This window comes from Onychostruthus taczanowskii, unplaced genomic scaffold, assembly GCF_017590055.1.
Source record: "Onychostruthus taczanowskii isolate IOZ18803 unplaced genomic scaffold, ASM1759005v1 scaffold40, whole genome shotgun sequence".
In the NCBI taxonomy this organism is placed as follows: Eukaryota; Metazoa; Chordata; class Aves; order Passeriformes; family Passeridae; genus Onychostruthus; species Onychostruthus taczanowskii.
Window position 1 is genome coordinate 758,029 of NW_024501460.1, and position 18,486 is coordinate 776,514.

General features: G+C 44.9%; 1 protein-coding gene across 7 annotated transcripts in view; it reads left to right on the forward strand.

Moving 5' to 3' along the window:
• Positions 1–4,816: 4,816 nt before the first annotated feature.
• JARID2 (jumonji and AT-rich interaction domain containing 2) overlaps positions 4,817–18,486 on the forward strand; it is a 215,706-nt gene continuing 202,036 nt past the window's right edge. The window contains exons 1-2 of one of the 7 annotated variants that reach the window (XM_041413111.1): positions 4,817–5,664; positions 6,721–6,928. In XM_041413111.1, coding sequence (XP_041269045.1) covers positions 6,884–6,928 — 45 coding nt within the window. In that variant the 5' untranslated portion in view covers positions 4,817–5,664; positions 6,721–6,883. Of the gene's footprint in view, positions 5,665–5,691; positions 5,926–6,270; positions 6,929–8,366; positions 8,465–11,707; positions 11,754–14,266; positions 14,287–18,486 lie in introns of those variants that run through there. The other 6 variants (XM_041413113.1, XM_041413112.1, XM_041413110.1 and 3 more) reach the window with 6 other exon arrangements.

Genomic DNA, 18,486 nt, shown 5'->3' on the forward strand with positions numbered 1-18,486 from the left:
ACAACAGGAACACTTTAGCAACCACAGACATACTTATTTCCCCATCTCCTCTTCTACATTTTCAAGTGGGAGAACAAAGTATCCCGCACACTAGGAGATTTGGATCCAAGAGCTATGATAGTCACAAGCCACAACTCATCACCCACCTGACAACTGTAGCTATTTATGTACAAATTAGTAGTGCTGACCTGGCCACTATTAAAAGATTGATGTAAATGGCTTACCCAGCATCACACTCCTTGGCAGAGGATCAACTTCTCCAAAGCAACATTCAGCTGCCTTAACAATGAGATTATGTCTTCCCTTCTTACACTCACAGGAACACAGGAGGGTAAGAGTTCAACAGACGACACTCTCTCTCCTTCAGCATGTACTCTAATTCACCCCCAGAGCAGACACACTTACTGCACCAAATAAAACACAGTCATTCTATGGAGGTGGGGGGAAAGATATTAAATTTATTTTAAGATTATTGCAAAGCAATATATAGATGTACGGATAGAATTAATACTGCATAAATACTCTGGCATTTCGTAACTTTTGAGTGCTTAACTTAGCCACTTTAATATCCTTTCACTCTGACCATCTGTGTAGTGTCTGTCTGCACGTGCATGTATGGCTGCTTCAAGGATCCTGGAGATGCCAGGCACCATGTCTCAATTACCCAGAGGACTTTAAATCAAGTGCATAAATCCATGGTGCATGAATCCATCCTCTGTGCATGTGATGCAGAATCTACTACACAGGTAGAGCCTAAGTGCATGCTGGAAGCTGCCTGTTGGGAAACCCTTAGACCCAGATGCAGAGGCAACACCTTCTGTGTTGCATGGTCATTATGTTTGCATTTTATGTAAATATTTAACAAACACATACATTTATACATGTGTTTCACAAGAAAAAGAGTATGGGGGGAAGTGGCCAAACTGATTACCAGTAACTGGCTACTCGTATCTCTTATTTCCCCGTGGGAACAAATAAAAGAAAGTTCCACTTCCCTCTTCCCCAAGGGATTAATTCACTGCAGTAGCTGGTTTTCTCTTAAATAATAGTCCAATGCTATTTTTAATATTCTATTCCAATATTACTGCAATGTGTTACGGAGCTTTAAAGACCAAAGCAAAACAATGAGGCAGACTACGAATACAGGACAGCTAGGATGTAAAGCATGACAGGAAGTGGAGGGGAACCCCAATCAGGAAATATGGAAACCAGAATGTGGGGTCTAGGCATCAACTCAAGCCAGTGGCGAGGGATCTATAGGCAGAGGCCTCTCTCTGATGGCCTCCACATCCTTCTTTGTTGCTAGCAGAGCCACCTGCCTGTGGTAAATTTCCATGTTCTCATACTTGAAGCAACATATGCTATACATAAACGATGTCATTGCTTGTCACACAAAAAGCTACTCTGTAGCAATATGTAATGATTTGACAAACCTGGGGGTCCACTTCTAAAGTCTCTTCACCTACTCCACCTAGCTTCCAAGAAGCGATTCTAACCTCAAAAAAAAAATCCCTGAGAATTCCCCACACATCTCTGCAGATGGCCAACCAGACTCTGGGGCTAGAAGCAAGTTCTGTACCCATCAGCACAAAGCTACCAACCCTCTCTCACCTTCATCCTTCTCACTGTAAAAAACATTTTGCTTTAATCCACACAAGACATAAGGTATCAGATTTCTATTGTAGGAAACCTGATCAACACTAGAGAATTTAATTTTTTTTATTTTATGAGGCATAATTCAGGTAAATACGAGTTGAAGAAAGGTATCCAGAAGTGATCTTTATGAACTGGTAAGCAGCCATCTGTCCACGAAGAATCACAGCCTGCCCCCAGGACAAGGCTCTTTTATGGCCGAACTTGTCTGGCATCATGCCCTTTGTTTGCTGACTGGTGAATTGTGGCTCCGGAATTCACCCCATGTTCTTTCTGCCTTCTCCGTACTGCTTGTGCCTATTGTTTTATCTGTTTTACCAATAAGAAGAGATAAGAACCAAAAAACTTTTTAAATAATATAATTTTCCTTATGAACTACATATTCATTTTTATTAATTTTGACCTGTTTTGGCCAGCACCCATAGCAGGACCTTCCACATGAACTTACTAAAACTCTTGCCCCAGAATTCTGAGAACACCACAAACCAATCTGCACATATATCTGCCTTCCAAGTCCAAAAGTGACAAAAGCAGTAGTCCCGAATAAAAATTCAAAACAAACAAATAAACAAAAAAACCAACCAAAAAAAAAAAAAAAAAAAAAAAAAAACCAACAACCCAAAGAAAAAGAAATACAATCATAGGTGAGTCAGCCATGATGAATGTTCTCTTCCTATAACCTCAGAGGGATTTTATCTTCATTTAGATGTGAACTAGGCAAATATTAAAACTCTTAGTAGCTGGAGAGGTATCACCAAGGTTCCTTTTGAATGAAGTTTCCTTTCACTTTTCACTGAATTGTATGCTGGAAAGTTATATTATATGCTAGAAAGTGACCATGTTTCACCTCTTGCTCAGAGATAACTGCATCTAGGATGCTTAGTATGCACAAGTCCAAATGAATAATGTATGAAATGTGTTATGCTCATGCAAAGAAATAATCCGCAATATCCTCACTCCCCAAAAAAACCTGATCCTAAACAACCATGCAAACCAAGAAATCCTCCTTCCCACCCAAAACAATAAAAAACCCAACAAACCCAAAGAAACAAAAAAGTCCCCAAAGTTTTTTGTACAATAGTATTATACTCAGACCACTGAGGTTATTGGAAAGGCTGACACTGCACGGTGACTAAGAACTAGTTGTAGAACACATAAATCCAGTATGGGAGCTCCTTTGCAAATGTGTGTAATTCCTGTAAAAGTATTATTTATAATGAAGAAATGAATGAGAAGGAGACAAGGGAAAAAAGGAACAAGGAATCTCTATCCTGCTAACAGTAGTCACTTCTCAAACATCTTCAAGCAGAGTTACAGTTGGAAGTGACTATGATGAAAGTCACAATGAAACTAGAAAAAAAAGTGATCAAATGTAATTGCAAACACTGACATCAACAGCAGTTAACCTATGATACCCAGTGCTATTGTGCCAGCATTTAATTAATTTTGCAAACCAGTCCAGCATCAGTATTTAAAAGGTCAGTCCCCAAAATGTACACAAGCTAGAACTGAAAGGCAAGACCCACGGCGGATACACGATACCCAGCATGTGCACAATACAATGCTCTGTGTAACAGAACACAAATGTAAATAGAGCCACGGATCTATGGGAAAGGTTTCTGCCACCCAGCCTCGAGAAGAAAATTCATTAGTTTGCACTGACAGTAAGCTCTTGTTCAACACATGGCACAAAAGCCGGTAGCAAACATAGCAGCACCGAGACTTTTAAGACCACTCAGGAAGCAGTCTCCAAAGTAAGGGGCAGGGGAATAGTTGGGTTTGCTACCTTATGCCATCTGAGAAAAGCCAGGTAGGTTTTCCATGAAAACCTTTTGCTCAGTTGTTGACTCAGAAATACATGAATGGCTATCTTTGTCTCTTCTGGCTTTCCAAAATATCTCCTGGAGAAGCACAGACTCGTTGCTACTAATTGAAGAAAAGCCAAGACAAAAGGATATTCTTCCAAGGATGTCCTAGACCTTCATGCTACATAAACACCTTAATAAAAACAAGTGAGGGCAGGAAGTTAAACAGTCCTATGAGAAATGTGCATATTTCCAATTTCAAGGAATGAAAAAAACCTCACTTGAGACTTACTCTTAAGAAGGAATCTATATTTTCCTATAAGAGACCTAAAGGAAAGGCTTCAAAAGACTAACTGATCACAAGTAGTATTATCATAAAAGCTTTGATATTGGATGAGGCCAAGCACAGACCATTTTATACCCCAATTTTTATTAAACAAGATTAGGAAAAGAGTCCTGAAATAATTAGCAATAAACATTAAAAGTTAAGGGAAACTAGAGAAATTATGACATAACTTTATTCTTTTCAACGTCTTAAACATTATTTTTATTGCATTTCTAAGGTAAAGGGAGAATACCATGGTCACTTGTTTACATAAGTGAGGAAGAATGGTCTCATGGTGAAGACTCAAGGCTAGGTACTAGTGAGTGAGGTTCAGGCAAGTTCTGCATCCTGTTCTCTTGACTTTGATCACTGCCACTCAAGAGTCTTGCACAAAAATTGTCATTCCTATGGGGCAGATATAACATGCTCCAGAAGGGAACTGAGCATAGAAACAGCACATGGAAGACAGCGTAAAGCCCCTAAAGCATCACCCAAGTGTAGTCACTAGCGTAAAAGTAAAGCACCTCATAGTTCATGACGAGTCCTACAGAAAAGCACAAACTGGGCACGGTGATACCTCACACCAAGGGAGATCATTAATGACACTCCTAGAGTCACACTCCTAGAGGAGATGTAATTGTAGAATTATAGAATATTAGGGGTTGGAAGAAACCTTAAAGATCACCTAGTTATAGCTCCTGCTGTCCTGGGAAAGGACACTTCCCTCTAGATCAGGATGCTCAAAGGCCTTCTCCAACCTGGCTTTGAACAATATGGAGTCTCCACAGAGTATGTTCTTTTCCAGGCTGAACAGCCCCAAACAATCCCAGCCTGTCTTCGTAGGGAAGGTGCTTTAGTCCCCTCATCAACTTCGTGACCCTCCTCTCTGCTTGCTCCAACACCTTAACCCATCTTAATTAAGGAACTGCTGGGCTTTTGGTGAAGAAGGACATTCCACTTCCGTAACAGTTTACTTTCTTTTTGTTTTAATTAAAGAAAAAATACATTTGAAATGAATCGAGAATTGGAACTTCGGGATTTCGCACCGACACCGTGTTTCCAGGAGCCGCCGGCGGGTCCAAAGGCTGAGCCCGCCGAAGATGGGGCAGCAGGCGCCGAGCAGCCCTGGGCGAGGACGGGCCGCTGCTGCCGGGGAGCCGCCGGGCTCTGGGCGGCATTTAAAAGCACACATCCATCCGCACAGAGAGGTTATTCCCGGGCGCGCCGGGCCAGCGGCCTGGGCCCCGCGGGGCAGCCCCGGCGCACGAGCCGCGACCTCGGGACACCTTGGAGACACCGAGCGGGCCCCGCACGGCAGCCCAGCCCGCAGTGTCCCGAGCTGACACCGCCGGCCCGGCAGGCAGGCAGGCAGTCCGTCTGTCTGTCTGTCTGTCCGGCAGCTCCAGACCGCCGCCTCCTCGGCGGGCGCAGCACACAGACACGAAGTTTTCGGGCCGCCACTTCCCAGCCCAACCCAGACACATTAATCCCCGCGCTCTGCCTGCAGCCTCCCGCGGCGCCTGCCTGCCTCCCCACTCCCTGTCAGAGATTCCCAATAAACTTCCCCCTCCCTCTCCGGCCGTACCTCTCCCCCGCCTCCTGCCCCCCCAGCCCAGCCTCTACCACCGAGCTCCGCGGAGGGGGGGGAAGTTGGGGGAGACAAGCGGGAGGGGGAAACCAACGGGGGGGGGGGGGTGTGCTAGGGAAGGACGAGCGTGGCGAAGGGGGTTCCTTGTCCAGCAGCCAATCGGCCGCGGGGCTCGCGGCGCACGCCGGGAGGTGTAGTTCTCCGCCGTTCGCCATTTTGTGGCGAGGGAACTACAACTTTCCCCACGAGCAAGGACAATTCTTGGGGCCTCCGCGGCCGAACGTGACTTTCAGGTGCTGCCAGCGCGGCGAGCCCCCCATGCGTGTCGAAGCCGGGGGAGGCGCGGCGGGCGCAAGGACAGAGCGGAAGGACAGCCCTTGGCAGGCGGGAGGAGTGAGGAGGCTGCAGCGGGGCGGGGAGGGGGGCAGGGCACGGCGACAGAGCGTGCTGCGCTCTGGAGGGACCGTCGTCAAACTCCCGGCTCGGGTTTCGGCGTAGGGCTCGCGGCGACCTTGGCTGCCGGGTGGCCACGCTTAAATGCCGAAAGAAGGGAGGTGGGAAGAAGGGTGGGGAGTGGGAGAGGGAATCGCATGACGCCTGACCCGCATGGAGTGTTCAGCGAGGCCTGTTGCATGCGCTGAGCGCGGCGAGGGCCCGGGCGCTGCGGCTGCTGCCGCGGTTGGGAATTAAAGGCGAGCCCTAGGCGGTGTATGCATGTATGTGTGTGTGCCGTGTGTCCGTGTGTGTATATATATACACACGCATACATACATACATACATACATATATATATATATATACACATACACGCGCGCGCGCGCGCACACGCACGCACGCACGCAGACATATAAAAAAACAGCAGAGGAGGGGAAAGGGGAAAGAAAAAAAAAAAAAAAAAAAAAGAGCCAGGTCCATTTAAAGTTGCTGGCGGAGAGCTGTTCCCATTGGCTGGGGGGGAGCTGGAGGAGCGGAGACACACACGGTGCGTGCAGCCCTCGCTGCCGCCGCCGCTGCTGCCGCCGGAGCCGCCGCCGCTGCTGGAGTTGTCCCTGCCGCTTTCCCTGCTGCAGCGGCACAAACGTGACTTCCAACGTCCCGATTATTTATCTTCTCCTCCCGGCCCCTTTCCTCCTCCAAGATGTAACTACAGCTCTGACACTAAGGACCTGCAGATCGCTTAGGCGGCTTGAGAAAGAGAAAAGGGGATATCAAGGGCGTCGTTTTTTTGTGTTTAGGGGGAAATTTTCCATTATAATGCTTCACTAAAGTGATTTTTTTTTTTTTTTGTTTCCTTCGCATTCGTCTTATTTTTTTTTCTTCCGTCCCCCATTTCTCGGATTTATTGCTAGGAGAATCACATTGTGAGGAAAGAAACTCGGATTACAAGATACCACTACAAACAACCCCCTCCCCCCTGGATTTTTTCGGTATTTTTTAATTTTTTTTTTAATTGTCTCGGCTTTAATTCATGAAGCAATTGTCCCCTTTTGCAATCAGAATTTGGATACCAGAATGAGCAAAGAAAGACCCAAGAGGAATATAATTCAAAAGAAATACGTAAGTGGTCATAACATACATCGTTTGACTCCCAGTTTTAGGAAATGGCAGTGAATGTCAAGTTTATAGCTAATCTTGCAGCTCTAAGGCTTTGGGAACAAATGTGATGCTGAATTTGATTTTTCTGTGGTGTGGTGGGGGAGTTTCAGAGGGCCCTTTTAACGGGGAAGCCTGCTATCCAGTTCGGTTATAAAACCAGATTTGTGTAGCGATTCCTCCAGTGAATAAATGTATTGACCTCAAATGACACAATCATAATCTAGTTTTAGATGAAACGCGAGGAGCTCGGGGGGCTGCCACGATAGTGTCACCGAACTGCATTTTCAAGCGGTTTTCTTAATTCTGTGCTTTTTCATGCTAAAATAGGTTTGTTGTTGTTTTTTTTGGGTTGGTGGTTTGGTGTTTTTTTGTTTTTTTGTTTTTTTTTTTGGTTGGGGGATGGGTTTTTTATTTTCTTTTTTTCTTTCTTTCTTTTTTTTTTTTTTAATTTTGTACGTGTGTCTGTCCCCGTCTGGTGAAGCGGCGGCGGAGGTTGTTGGAAGCCCTTTAAGTTGAAACCGAGTGTCTGGTTATGGCGAGCTGGTTTCTCGCAGTACCACATCTCCTTCTCCTGTGTGCGATCCTCGGCTGCTCTGCCTTGCGATAGACACCGGAGCAGCCGGGGATCGCCTTACGGGCAGCGCGTTCCTCGGGATTGACTGGAATAATGAGGAAAATGGCTCGGTGCTGTTTTAAAAATAATTCATTATGATGGCTCGAAAATTTGGGCTAATCCAGCGCAGCCTGGGCTGTATTTCTGCCTCTCTTTATTCAGCCGCTTAACCAATCCCTCGTAATTGTCTAATCCTTTAAACATATAAATGTGGATGGGTAGTTGGATTTTTGTTCGTGCTCCAGTTACGTTTTGATTGGCACAGGACAGTTTTTCCTTACGTGTGGAAAAGCGGGGGGGATTATCCGTATATGCAGTAGAGCGAATAATGATTTTTATCTCCATGTTAAAAAAAAAACAAAAAAAAAAAACACCAACAACAAATTTTGGGGGGCGCATATGGGGGGAAATACACAGAAATCCTCGCTTTTGGGCGTGTTTGATGCGAGGCTTTAAAAGTTGTAGTTTATATCGCGTCTTGTCGTCTGCGCCGATTTCTTTCAGCGGAGGGGTGTCCCTTGGCAGGGTGGGTGACCTTCGGGACACTTTGCCTCGGTATTCTATAGATTTGGTAAAAACTGCAGTTGACTCCAGCTGACTGCCGCTATCGATTGCCCGCCCCGCTGCAACGCTGCCCGGGGGAGGCGGTGGAACGATGTGTGTGTGGTTTTGGGGATGAAGGGCAGGGGGGGCCTGCGCGCTATGTCGAAGCTGCCCCACTCCTCCTTTCCACCCCCCCGCACCCCCCGAAATTTCCGAATTAAAATACATCCGCATTGCAGAGGAGAGGGGAGCCCGGGGCCGGCGAGTTTAAAGTATGGCATCGAAACGGGAACGGCGGGTGGAAAGTCTGGCGAAACACGCGAGGCGTCCACGTTTCCCAGGCAGGCAGACAAAAGCGGGGCGGGGGGGAGGGAAGGAAACCGCGGTGTTGTTAATTAAAGGGGGGGGGGGGGGACGGGAAAATGGGGAGAGATCCCCCCAAATCCCGGCTCCCCCCGGGCTCCCCGGGGCGAACAATGCGGCGCAGCTCCCGCACCGCCGGGCAGGGGCCGGGAGCGGGACTCCCGGGGGAGGAAAGACGAGGGCGGACAATGTGCAAGGGTGCTCGCTCTCCCGCTCACAACTTCGCGGCGGCGCTTGTATTTAACCCTTCTCCCCGCTCTCCTCTTTTCTCCCCCAGCCCTCCCCATGTTCGTTTTTTTTGCGGGGGGCGGCGGTGCCGGCGGGGCGCGCTGGCGGCGGCGGCGGCGGCAGCAGCAACAGGTTGCCGGGGCTGTGACGGAGCCCGCGGGCCGCCGGCCACGCCGCCGCCCGGCCAGGTTCGCCCCGCTCCCCGTGACGTCACAAAGGGACGGGCCTCCGCGCCGCGGAACCTTCGGCGCCCCCCCAGCACTGCGCCCCCCCGCCCCTCCGTGACGTCAGAGCCGGGGCGGGGGCGGGAGCGGGAGGAGCCCCCGGGGCAGCGCTCGGCGGCGCCGCGGGGGAGGGAGGCAGGGACGGAGCGAGGGGGCGGCCCGGGCCAGGTGAGCAGGTGCGGGGCCGCCCTGCCGCCTTCGGGGTGGGAGGAGAGCGCCGGTCACGTCGCCCTGTGGCGACACGCGTGGTGGCACGTCTCCTGCCCGTGACCTTCGGGCGCTACGGCAGCCCGGCGGAGCGCGCCGCCGCCTCCTCCTCCCCGCCGGTGCCGGCACAAGCTATGTCTGCACCTGGAACAATGGTCCCGGTGTCGGGCCCTGCTGCCCACCCCGCGTCCCTGGTGCCCCTAGGCCGGAGGTGATGCTCCGCCGAGAGGAGCGAGGGCACAGCCGCCGCACGGGCACCAAGTGGTACTTCATGGCACCGCTCCTCTCGTGTCGCTGCGAGTTGTCACAGAATCACAGAGCGGTTTGGACTGGAAGGGGACCTTGGAGATCACCTAGTTCCAACCCCCCTGCCGTGGGCAGGGACAGCCTCCACTAGATCAGTTTGCTCAGAGCCCCATCCAGCCTCGGCTTAGACTGGCCTTGTGTCAGGAGTGGGGCCTGTTCAGGCTGCTGCTGCTGCTGCTGTGTTTTCAGCATTTGCAAAATGAATTCTGAAAACAAGAAGGTAGTGAGAACAATGGAGGAAAGCCTCCGTGTTATGGGCTGCCGTCGCAGGGCTTGGCTCCCTGCACCGTAAGTGCTCGCAGTTGAAAGTTCTCTTAAACTTGGGGAGCGTTATCTTTAGCGATTGGTAAACCAGGAATGAGGAAATCTGTGTATGCATCTTCTTTTCCTGTGGTTTAAAAACGCTATCACTTAATTTTTACAAGATCCATGGCTGACTCATACAACTCTTTCTTCTCACTTTACTCTCCTCCTTCTCAAACATCTTTACATATCAAATATTGCCTTTTGGCTCCAGCCTCACAGAACTGACAGCTTTGTAAAGCATCCACTGAGAAGCCAGACTGCGTTCCGTATGCGTTTGGAATTAATAGTTCTTGATTCAAAAGCTTTGATGTCTTGAACGTAATTTCACAGGTGCATTTTTCTGACCGTTTTTGTGATGCTCAAATAGCAAATCTTCTGTTCTTGCTGGTTTGGGTCTCAGAGTGTCAGACCTGGATTACCGCCTTAAAATACCTGCACGGTTCTGCCACGGTAGCAGATGGTGAAGTATAATTAAAGAGTAATGTCACTACTGTCACCTCATGTGATTTGTTTCCTTGTCCTTGCAGAAGTAAAAGTGCTGTAGTCTGCCATGAGGTGACACGCTTCACCTACGGATGGCCTGGTAAGCCCCTCAGACAGAGGGCCAGCAAGGCCTGCCCAGGATTAGCATGCTGCAGACATCCGAGAGCTCCTGTGCCTGCTGCAGCCTTTGAAACAATACTCTTTATTTGGGCGTGCTTGATGTGGGCTCAGAGAGTTTTGGGGGGTATGGTAACTGTGCAGCACCACCCCCTTCTTCTGCATCAGGGGCATTTGTGCAGGAACCTGACCCTGGACCCTGACTCCAGGGCTTCAGCTGGAGCTGCCTGCCCCGCTTCTTTTCCTGTGAGCGGTTGCCATTTCTCTCCCTCATCCTACAACTGATGACAGGCTCTAAGTTTGACCACTTCCTACAAGAAATAATGCAAATAGGCTGCTGGCAGCAGAGATAGTACTCAGTGTAAGTTGCATCTTCGTTCACATCACCTTTTGGGGCTTTTTTCTGTTGGGTCTCTTTCACACTTGCTGTAACAATCCCAGCAGCATAGCTGCTCAAGTCTTTCTTTTCCTGTATGACAAACTTAAAAGATGCTAGCTGTACTCAAGAGCTACTTTTGGGTTTCTCTTAACCTCCTTCTGGTCTCCTGAGCATTATGTTGTAAGTGGCTATATACTAGTAGAAACTAGTAATTAAAATACTTTTTTTTTTTTAAATGAATATTTTGCTATCAACAGATGTTTTGCCCTGAGATACTAATGGACTCCTGCTCACTCTGGTGGTCTGCAAGCCAGGAGCAGTAAGATGCTGCCCAGAGTGAATTAAGAGTGAATCAAGGCCCCTGTGAAGAGTTTCTAATGTTCATTAAGCACTTTCACCTTCTCTTGTGAGGCCTACGAAGCCAGTATTAAAAACATATTACCCCTTCCTTTTCTGTAGTAATAGCTAATGTTATGCATATGCTAAAGTGTGGTATAAATGTCAGCTGATTCTGCAAGGCAGTAGCATTCCCTCCATTTTATTGTTTGATGAAAAAGAAAGAAGTCTAAATTACTTGCCTGGAGCTACGTGCTGTAACAGCGGCAGAGTTGGAACTAATCTGTATTTCTGCTGCCTTCTCCAGTATTCTATCCTGTAGCTTACAGGCTGTTGCTACAAAGCATGGCATCTGCATTATAAGAGACTACTTCATGTAGTTCCAACTTTCTTCAAAATTTTCCCCTCCCCAGTTATGGTCTGGACTGTTAGATTAACGTTATATTCTTAACATAATAAAAAAGGCGTTTCAGTACGGATGCTTCTTTTTTTTTTTTTTTTTTTTTAAGAGATGATCTTACCCTGCAGCTGATAGAGACCAGTTGATACTGTGATGACTCAGCTGTGGGAGTATTACATAAAGTAGGTCAATTTTTAAATCTCGTAGTCTGAAGCTAAAGAGAATTCACGTTAAAATTTATGTTTTGTTTATACACATTACTGTTATTTCCTGGCTTGAACGTAAGTGAAAGCTCTTGAGGAGACAGGACATGTTTTTGGGGGTTGATTTGGGGTTTGCTTTTGCCCATTTTTATTGTATAGTGACTGAATTCAATCAACTTGATGGAGGGAAAAGACCAGCTGCTTTCATTTCTAAAGTTTCCAGTTTGCAGCAGTCAAGTGAAAGGAAGGCTTTAAAGGCAATTTTAAAGTAGGGAAAGGAAAAGCAGAGACACGTTTATTATTTTTTATTACAAGCACCCAGCTTTTGTGTGATCTAGCAGATGTGGAATTTGCAGAGGAATACTCGATTCTTCAAAATCCAAATTTGCATTTAAAACACTCTGGTTCTCCCCCTTAGTCCTTTGCACGGCTTGCTTCCCAACTATAAATGTAAACCAAGTGTAAATGATGCATTGTTTGCCTTAGTGGGCAGACAGTCTGAAAACAATAGTGCTGATGGATTTGACTGCCTCTGTGTAAGATTAACGGGACATTAAAATTCAAGTCTATTAATGCAAATTTCAGTGTTGCCAAACCTGAACTTCCCTTAAGTGTTTCCTGGTGCTGATGGCCCTAAATGTCCCTACCCCACAGGCCAAAACTTCAGCTTGACAGTTTTTAACGTGCTGTTAGGACTTTAGAGAAAAGGGTAAAATGTACCTGGAGTTCAATGTCCAACTGAATGATGGGACATGGTACACACAGACTTTTTTGTACTTAACCACCGTTGTTTATTTAAAGCATTTTTAAGTGGTAAGAAGCCACCAAGAAACTTAAAATCTGCAAATCGCTTGTAAAATTCAGGTCTAGTATGTGAGGATTACTTGGCACCGAAATTCAGATACAGGAAATAATATGATTGCCAAAACCTGTTTGGTGTTCTCTTAGATCTTTGATGGGTTGGTTGTTTTGCTCGCTCATTACTTCTGGGAATATTGGATGCAATCCTTCTTGGTTTTTAACAGGCAGGTTTTATTTGGGAGCTCTTGGTTTTCATTTGGAGGCGTGAGTTTATTTCAGTCAGTCACAAAAACGTTTCCTCAATGAAGCAGTAGGTAGAAGGTTTAAAACCATTTGCTGTTTCACTTGCTCGGGTTTCACACTTTCCCTTGTGTAATGACATCCTGTTCTGAAGTTGTTCCTTCAGTGATCTGACAGAGGCCTGGTATTTCCAGTGTGGGCTGTGGGAAAGGAATAAACCCTTTAATTATAGCAGTGAGGTCTTGTTTGAAAATATGCTAGCTCTCCTCCCCTCTGCTTGTCCTGTCTTTTTGTCTGATTCTTCCCTATGCCGGAAAGGGATCTGAAGCTGTAAAATGCTGTTGCTGAAGTTGCTCTGCAAGGGTGGCCATGATGAGTGGCAAAGCTGAGCAGTGGTTGGGACCATAGCCATGCCAAACACTGCATCTCCAGGCCTGGGATCACGGCTCCTTGCTCTGTGAGCAGACGGATGCTGGGAGTGCACCCCATCTGCTCCCGTGCCAAGTTTATTGGCTTAATTTATGCTTCTGCAGGAAGCCATTCACAGTGACCAGCCTGGCTGAGCATGGAAGCAGGGAAAGAGGCACAGGTGGAAATCATAGTTTCACTGGTACACATAGGGAAGATGTAAAGCTGCTTCAGCATTTCTGCAGCAAATGTCTCATCCTGGACTGATGCATCACAATATCCCCTATTCTTATCTGAGGGACAGATATATCCTTTTATTGGGCATATAAATGGGATTGTGTGATTAAAAATACACCGAAAGAAAAGTGAGAAAGCTAAACTAAGGTCTCTGTGTACTTTCTGCATCTAGGTCAGGCCTTTGGAGCTGGAGTAGTTTCTGGTCAGGTTCAGTTTAGAGCCTGTAGAATTGCTACAGGCAGAATTAGACATTTTGACACTGCTAAAACTAGTTCAGCAGAAATGTGATGACGCCCCCAGAAGAGTTCATAATTGCATCACTTGAGGGGCATGATTTAATCCTTTCTAAATGTTTCTCCTCTGTAATCTGCTTCGTCTTTTCTGCATGGCTTCTTGCCATCTTTTCTGCCAGGTTCTCTTCCCTTGATTTGCTCTGCAAAAAAGGCAGCCTTGGATCTGTGACTGAGAAGAAATGCAAATAATAGGAAGTTGAAAAACTGTGGCCTACTGCTGTACTCCAGGAGGGTTTGTGGTATTTGAGTCCCTGGTGCTTTGCTTTCAGTTCTTTAAGCTTGCCTTTCTGGTCTGACATCTTTTGGATGACGTGATAGTTGCAGGAGATTAGCGTATTTTGGCACGCACATGCTATGATGACTGGCTAACGATATTTACAGTGTTCAAAAATAAACCATGGGAGCTCATTCTGACATAATCTACTAATCTTAGTTTTGCACTTTGATACTGTGTTGTCTGAGCCAAGTTGGGATAACTGTATATTGCAGGCAATTCATTTTTAGCTTTCCTTGCAGATGAGTGTTGAGGGAGTGCATGCTTTTCAATTAAAAATGATGGGAGTGAATTTGGAGAAATTATCAGCTCTTTCAACTATATGCTTATTCTGTGCCTATTTTTGAAACAGTTTTATGTGAGTGGGTAGAGATACATGCTGCACGTTATTTCTGGTTATGTTGTGTACTGGCATTCTGATGAGGTTATTTTTTTCCTTCACTGCCCACAAGAATGGGATGGTCTTCTCTGCCCTTTCCCACACTTGTATGTTATGGGAAGGACTTTCTTTTCTCTTTGAGGATTGTACTTCATTCTTTTTCTGGATAACAAAAAAATCTGTTACTACCTTGGGTAAACCTTAGTCTTGTGCTAGGCATGTTGCTAGTTATGCTGCATTTGGGGGAGTCCAGCCAAGAGAGTAAGCTTTTGAGACTCCCAGGTGGCAGGAATTCAATTTGCCCTGGACCTTGACAACTCCATTTAAACAGCTAAATAACAATTTTCTAGCCACATTTTTGAATGGCCTGCATGTTTAAGAATTGCATTGAGGAATTCGATGATGTAAAGCCTGTGAATCAAGTCAATGGCAATGTACAAATATTTTTTCAGGTTGCTACTACTGGAGTGGACAGAAACCATGAGTCTTGGACAGGAGTCTGTTCAGTCTCTCAGTCTTTGAGATGCTTATCATATTTTTATTGTTATATTTAGCATATAGTTTCCTATGCTGTTCTAAAACTGGCAGTCTTTATGTTCACAAAGTTCATTGCATTTAGATTTTTAAAATGCTGCAGGCTACCACCTCATGTTTATAGCTTTTTTTCTTTTTATAAGGTATCCAGTAGACAGACTGAGGGTGACTTAGAGAAGGGATGTTTCCTCTCTCGCCTTTTTTATTTTATGGGTATTACTTTCAGCCACTTTGTCCTACAGTTCTTTTTGGTACATCAAAGTTGTAAGCCAAATCTCTCAGCTGCAGCATGCATGTTTAAACCCCCAAAACATAAATTTGCAACCCTGTGCATATGCCAGATGAATTAGCTTCTTAACTCCACTTGAGCTGAAAAAACCCCCAAAATCCAACCTAGTTTTGTTTTGATTTGAGCCCTAGTAAACTTGATTCAAACTTTAGAGTTCATAAAACTCAAAGCCAAGAGAAAAGAAGGCTTTCTGTTACTGTTTTTTTAAATTGACTGGTAACTACGCAGGTGTTGTACATGGTTCCTTTTTGGGTGGCGTTCCAGGTGACCAGCCTTAGTTTGAGTCTATTTCACATATGGATGACCTAGATGGACACCTGAGATGAGGTTTTCTGATTCATAGTCACTTTTTTACCCCCTTCTGAAGTGTAGTGATAATGATAATTCTCATGGCCTATTGCCACCTTGCAGGCTGCTAAAAGCTTTTCAAATGTAAGATTAAGGCTCCAGCAGCAGAAAGACTGCCTTCTTGTTACCATCTTGTTTGGGTAGAGTAGAGCTTTTAATGAATTATTAGAAGAAGTACTACTCCAGCTAATTTCTGCTGTATAGCCACAACTGAAAGCGACGTTCTCTGGTCTCAGAAAGCCAATGTTAATTTTTTTGTTGTAGTTATTCAGCTTGTAATGGAGACATAGTAATATCACTATGTAAGACCAGCAACTTCATGTAACTTAAAAGCTGGACTTAGGGCATGTTATAGTAACTAAGTAAAAACTGAACTGATAAAATGTGGTTTAATGTGGATTCATTTAATATTGCAGTTTGTGATATAGCTGGAAAAATACTTGGTCTTGGGAAAGTGTTACAGGGACACACAGTGAAGTGGCAAGGGAGGGGTAGGATTGCGTCTGTTAGCAATAGAGTGAGTTTAAATGGGCTGTGAAATTATGACTAAATAGGAGTCAAGATACATGTTTTATTTCATAGCAAGCAAAATTAGCTGTCCTTGTCTGTTCTAAGGGCTGTTCGGATTTAGATTTTGCTGTACTGCCTTACTGCTGGAAGCATGGTGAATATTAAACAACGTTGAAACGAAGTTAGGCCTCACAGGTGAAAATGAAGCTAAATGTGTTTGTGCCCGTGGTAATGGCAATGCCATAATAATTTCCAAAGTACTAAAATCAGTTCAAATAGAATTAAAAATGTTCTACAGTTACATGTTACACTTGCTTAGGTAGGATTTGAACAATTTTGTCCTTCAACAAGAGAAATAAAAAGAGGTAGAAAAGAAAATTAAGATAGCTGTGCTACTGGAGGCTAAGTTCCACTGCTAAATGTGGTACAAGAACTGCTGCTCTTTTCAACAGCCACACACACCCATTCCATATGCAACAGCTTCACTGTGGAATTGAAGCCAGTGTACTGTTCTATTTTCTACATCTTAGGATAAGAACCTGCTTACATAAGGGAATCCAGAAATTTCCCATGGCTTTATTTGTTTTATTTTGTACCACTCAATAATAAGTTCAGATAAAGTTCTCATGTTAAAACTACTCATATCTATTGAATGTGCACATTAACTGAAGTGCTGATGTATTTTTGCCCTGGGTTCCCAAGTAGTGTGAGAAGGCCAAACCATGTCAAATCAAAAAGCTACAAAAACCAAGGCTTCCTTTTAATTATAGGAACAGCAGGATGTGGCATCACATGCTTTTTTCTCACCATTGAAGCCAGCAGTGGTGACACTATGAATCATTCCTTCATGGTATGGAGCTTTGGCCATATCAATACAGCCAAAGAGCTGCATGTGAAATAGGGTCACTGAAATTATAAGACTAAAAGAGTAGTTATGCCCAGGCTCTTTTTTCTTCTACCTTTTCATCTTTAAGTGGTCTGGTTTCAGTACAAGCCTGCAGGACATTTTAGTGGCACAGTTAAGGGAGCAGCAAGGCACAAGGACCTCTTTGGCTTTGCTGTGGATTAAAAAGACGTGGAATTGGCACCATCAGTTTCGATCCAGCAAGGCACTGAAGCACGTGCCAGTCTCAAATGTATGAATACTCTTACTGACGTCAATTGAAGTACTTGGAGCTTAGGAGTTAAGCACATGCCGAAGTGCTTTTCAGGGCTTGAGATTTTGCTGTTCCTGTGTAAGAGTGTGTGCAAGTATTTGCAGGCAGGAATGTTAGTTTTCTAAAAGGGTGATAGCCATTTACTGGTTTTAATGGCTTTACTAAATGTAATACTGCCTGGGTTTTTTTGTTTGTTTTTTTTTTGTTTGGGGGTTTTTTTGTTTTTTTTTTTTGTTTTTTTTTTTTTTTTTTCCTGAAATGTTTCAGGTTTTTTTTTTTTTTTCTTTTTCAGCCTCTTAATGTTTTATTTAAAGGTAATAACTGTTATTTTTCTTTGCTCACTCTTAATTGTGCATGTGTGCATAGTGCTGTCATTTTTAGAGTTTACTCTCCTCTATTTTCTTGTCTTCCACTGCTGTGCTTTTCTCTCTCATTTCTGTGTATTTCTGACTGAGGTTGTCTATCCAGTCTGTCCTTGTCTAAGAAAATCAGCTCTTGCAAAGTTCCTGCCATCTCTTTGCAAGAAAGCAAAATGGACTATCGTTGCAGTATTATTTTCTTTTCCTGAAGGCCAGTCAGGGAGCTGAGACAAGGTTCATGCAGCTCATTTGCGTAGCCAGCTCCATAGGAAACACTTTGGAAGAGGAGGGATTGTACTGTTAATACTCGTCTCTCAAGCCTGTGTGCAGAATTTGAGTGTTGTTTATAGAAAATACTGGCTGTGTGTTTGTTTTGCAAGGCTCAACAAACTGTTAATGCACAAATACTGTGGAGCAAAGTAGAACATGGCCTTGCTCATTCCTTTTTACAGTCCTTTTATGAACTTTTGGGAAATCAAATTCTGCTGATGTGAGCATTTAGGGAAAGCTAATTTCATATTTCGTGTATATAAAAGGCTTTTATTTATAAGCCATTAATATTCATGCTCTTTCAGTCAAGAGCAGCATTTTGTGACACAACTGACCAATCATAAAAGCCACTTGCATAGCTTCCATTATTGAAAGGGGTCTACAATCTTTGTTTGAGTATGATCTTCCAAATTAACTAACAATAGTCAGATTTCTTGCAGCCTGGGTGACAGACCAGGTATAATGATTTCTGGACCCTGTTGCTTTGGAGAGCAGGAATATGATTTTCACCAGAAATACACTATGAAAAATATGATCTCCTGAAGTCTTCTGGGTAATATAATTTCTTGATCTCATACTTAGTATTTAATTATCATACTATTTGAGCTGGCTCCCGTGAAAGCTGGTTATCTATTGTGCTAAAGATGGAAATGTGTTTATCATGTAAGTAATTATGTGTGTCCCTGTACCACCCACCACCTCCCCCCCACCC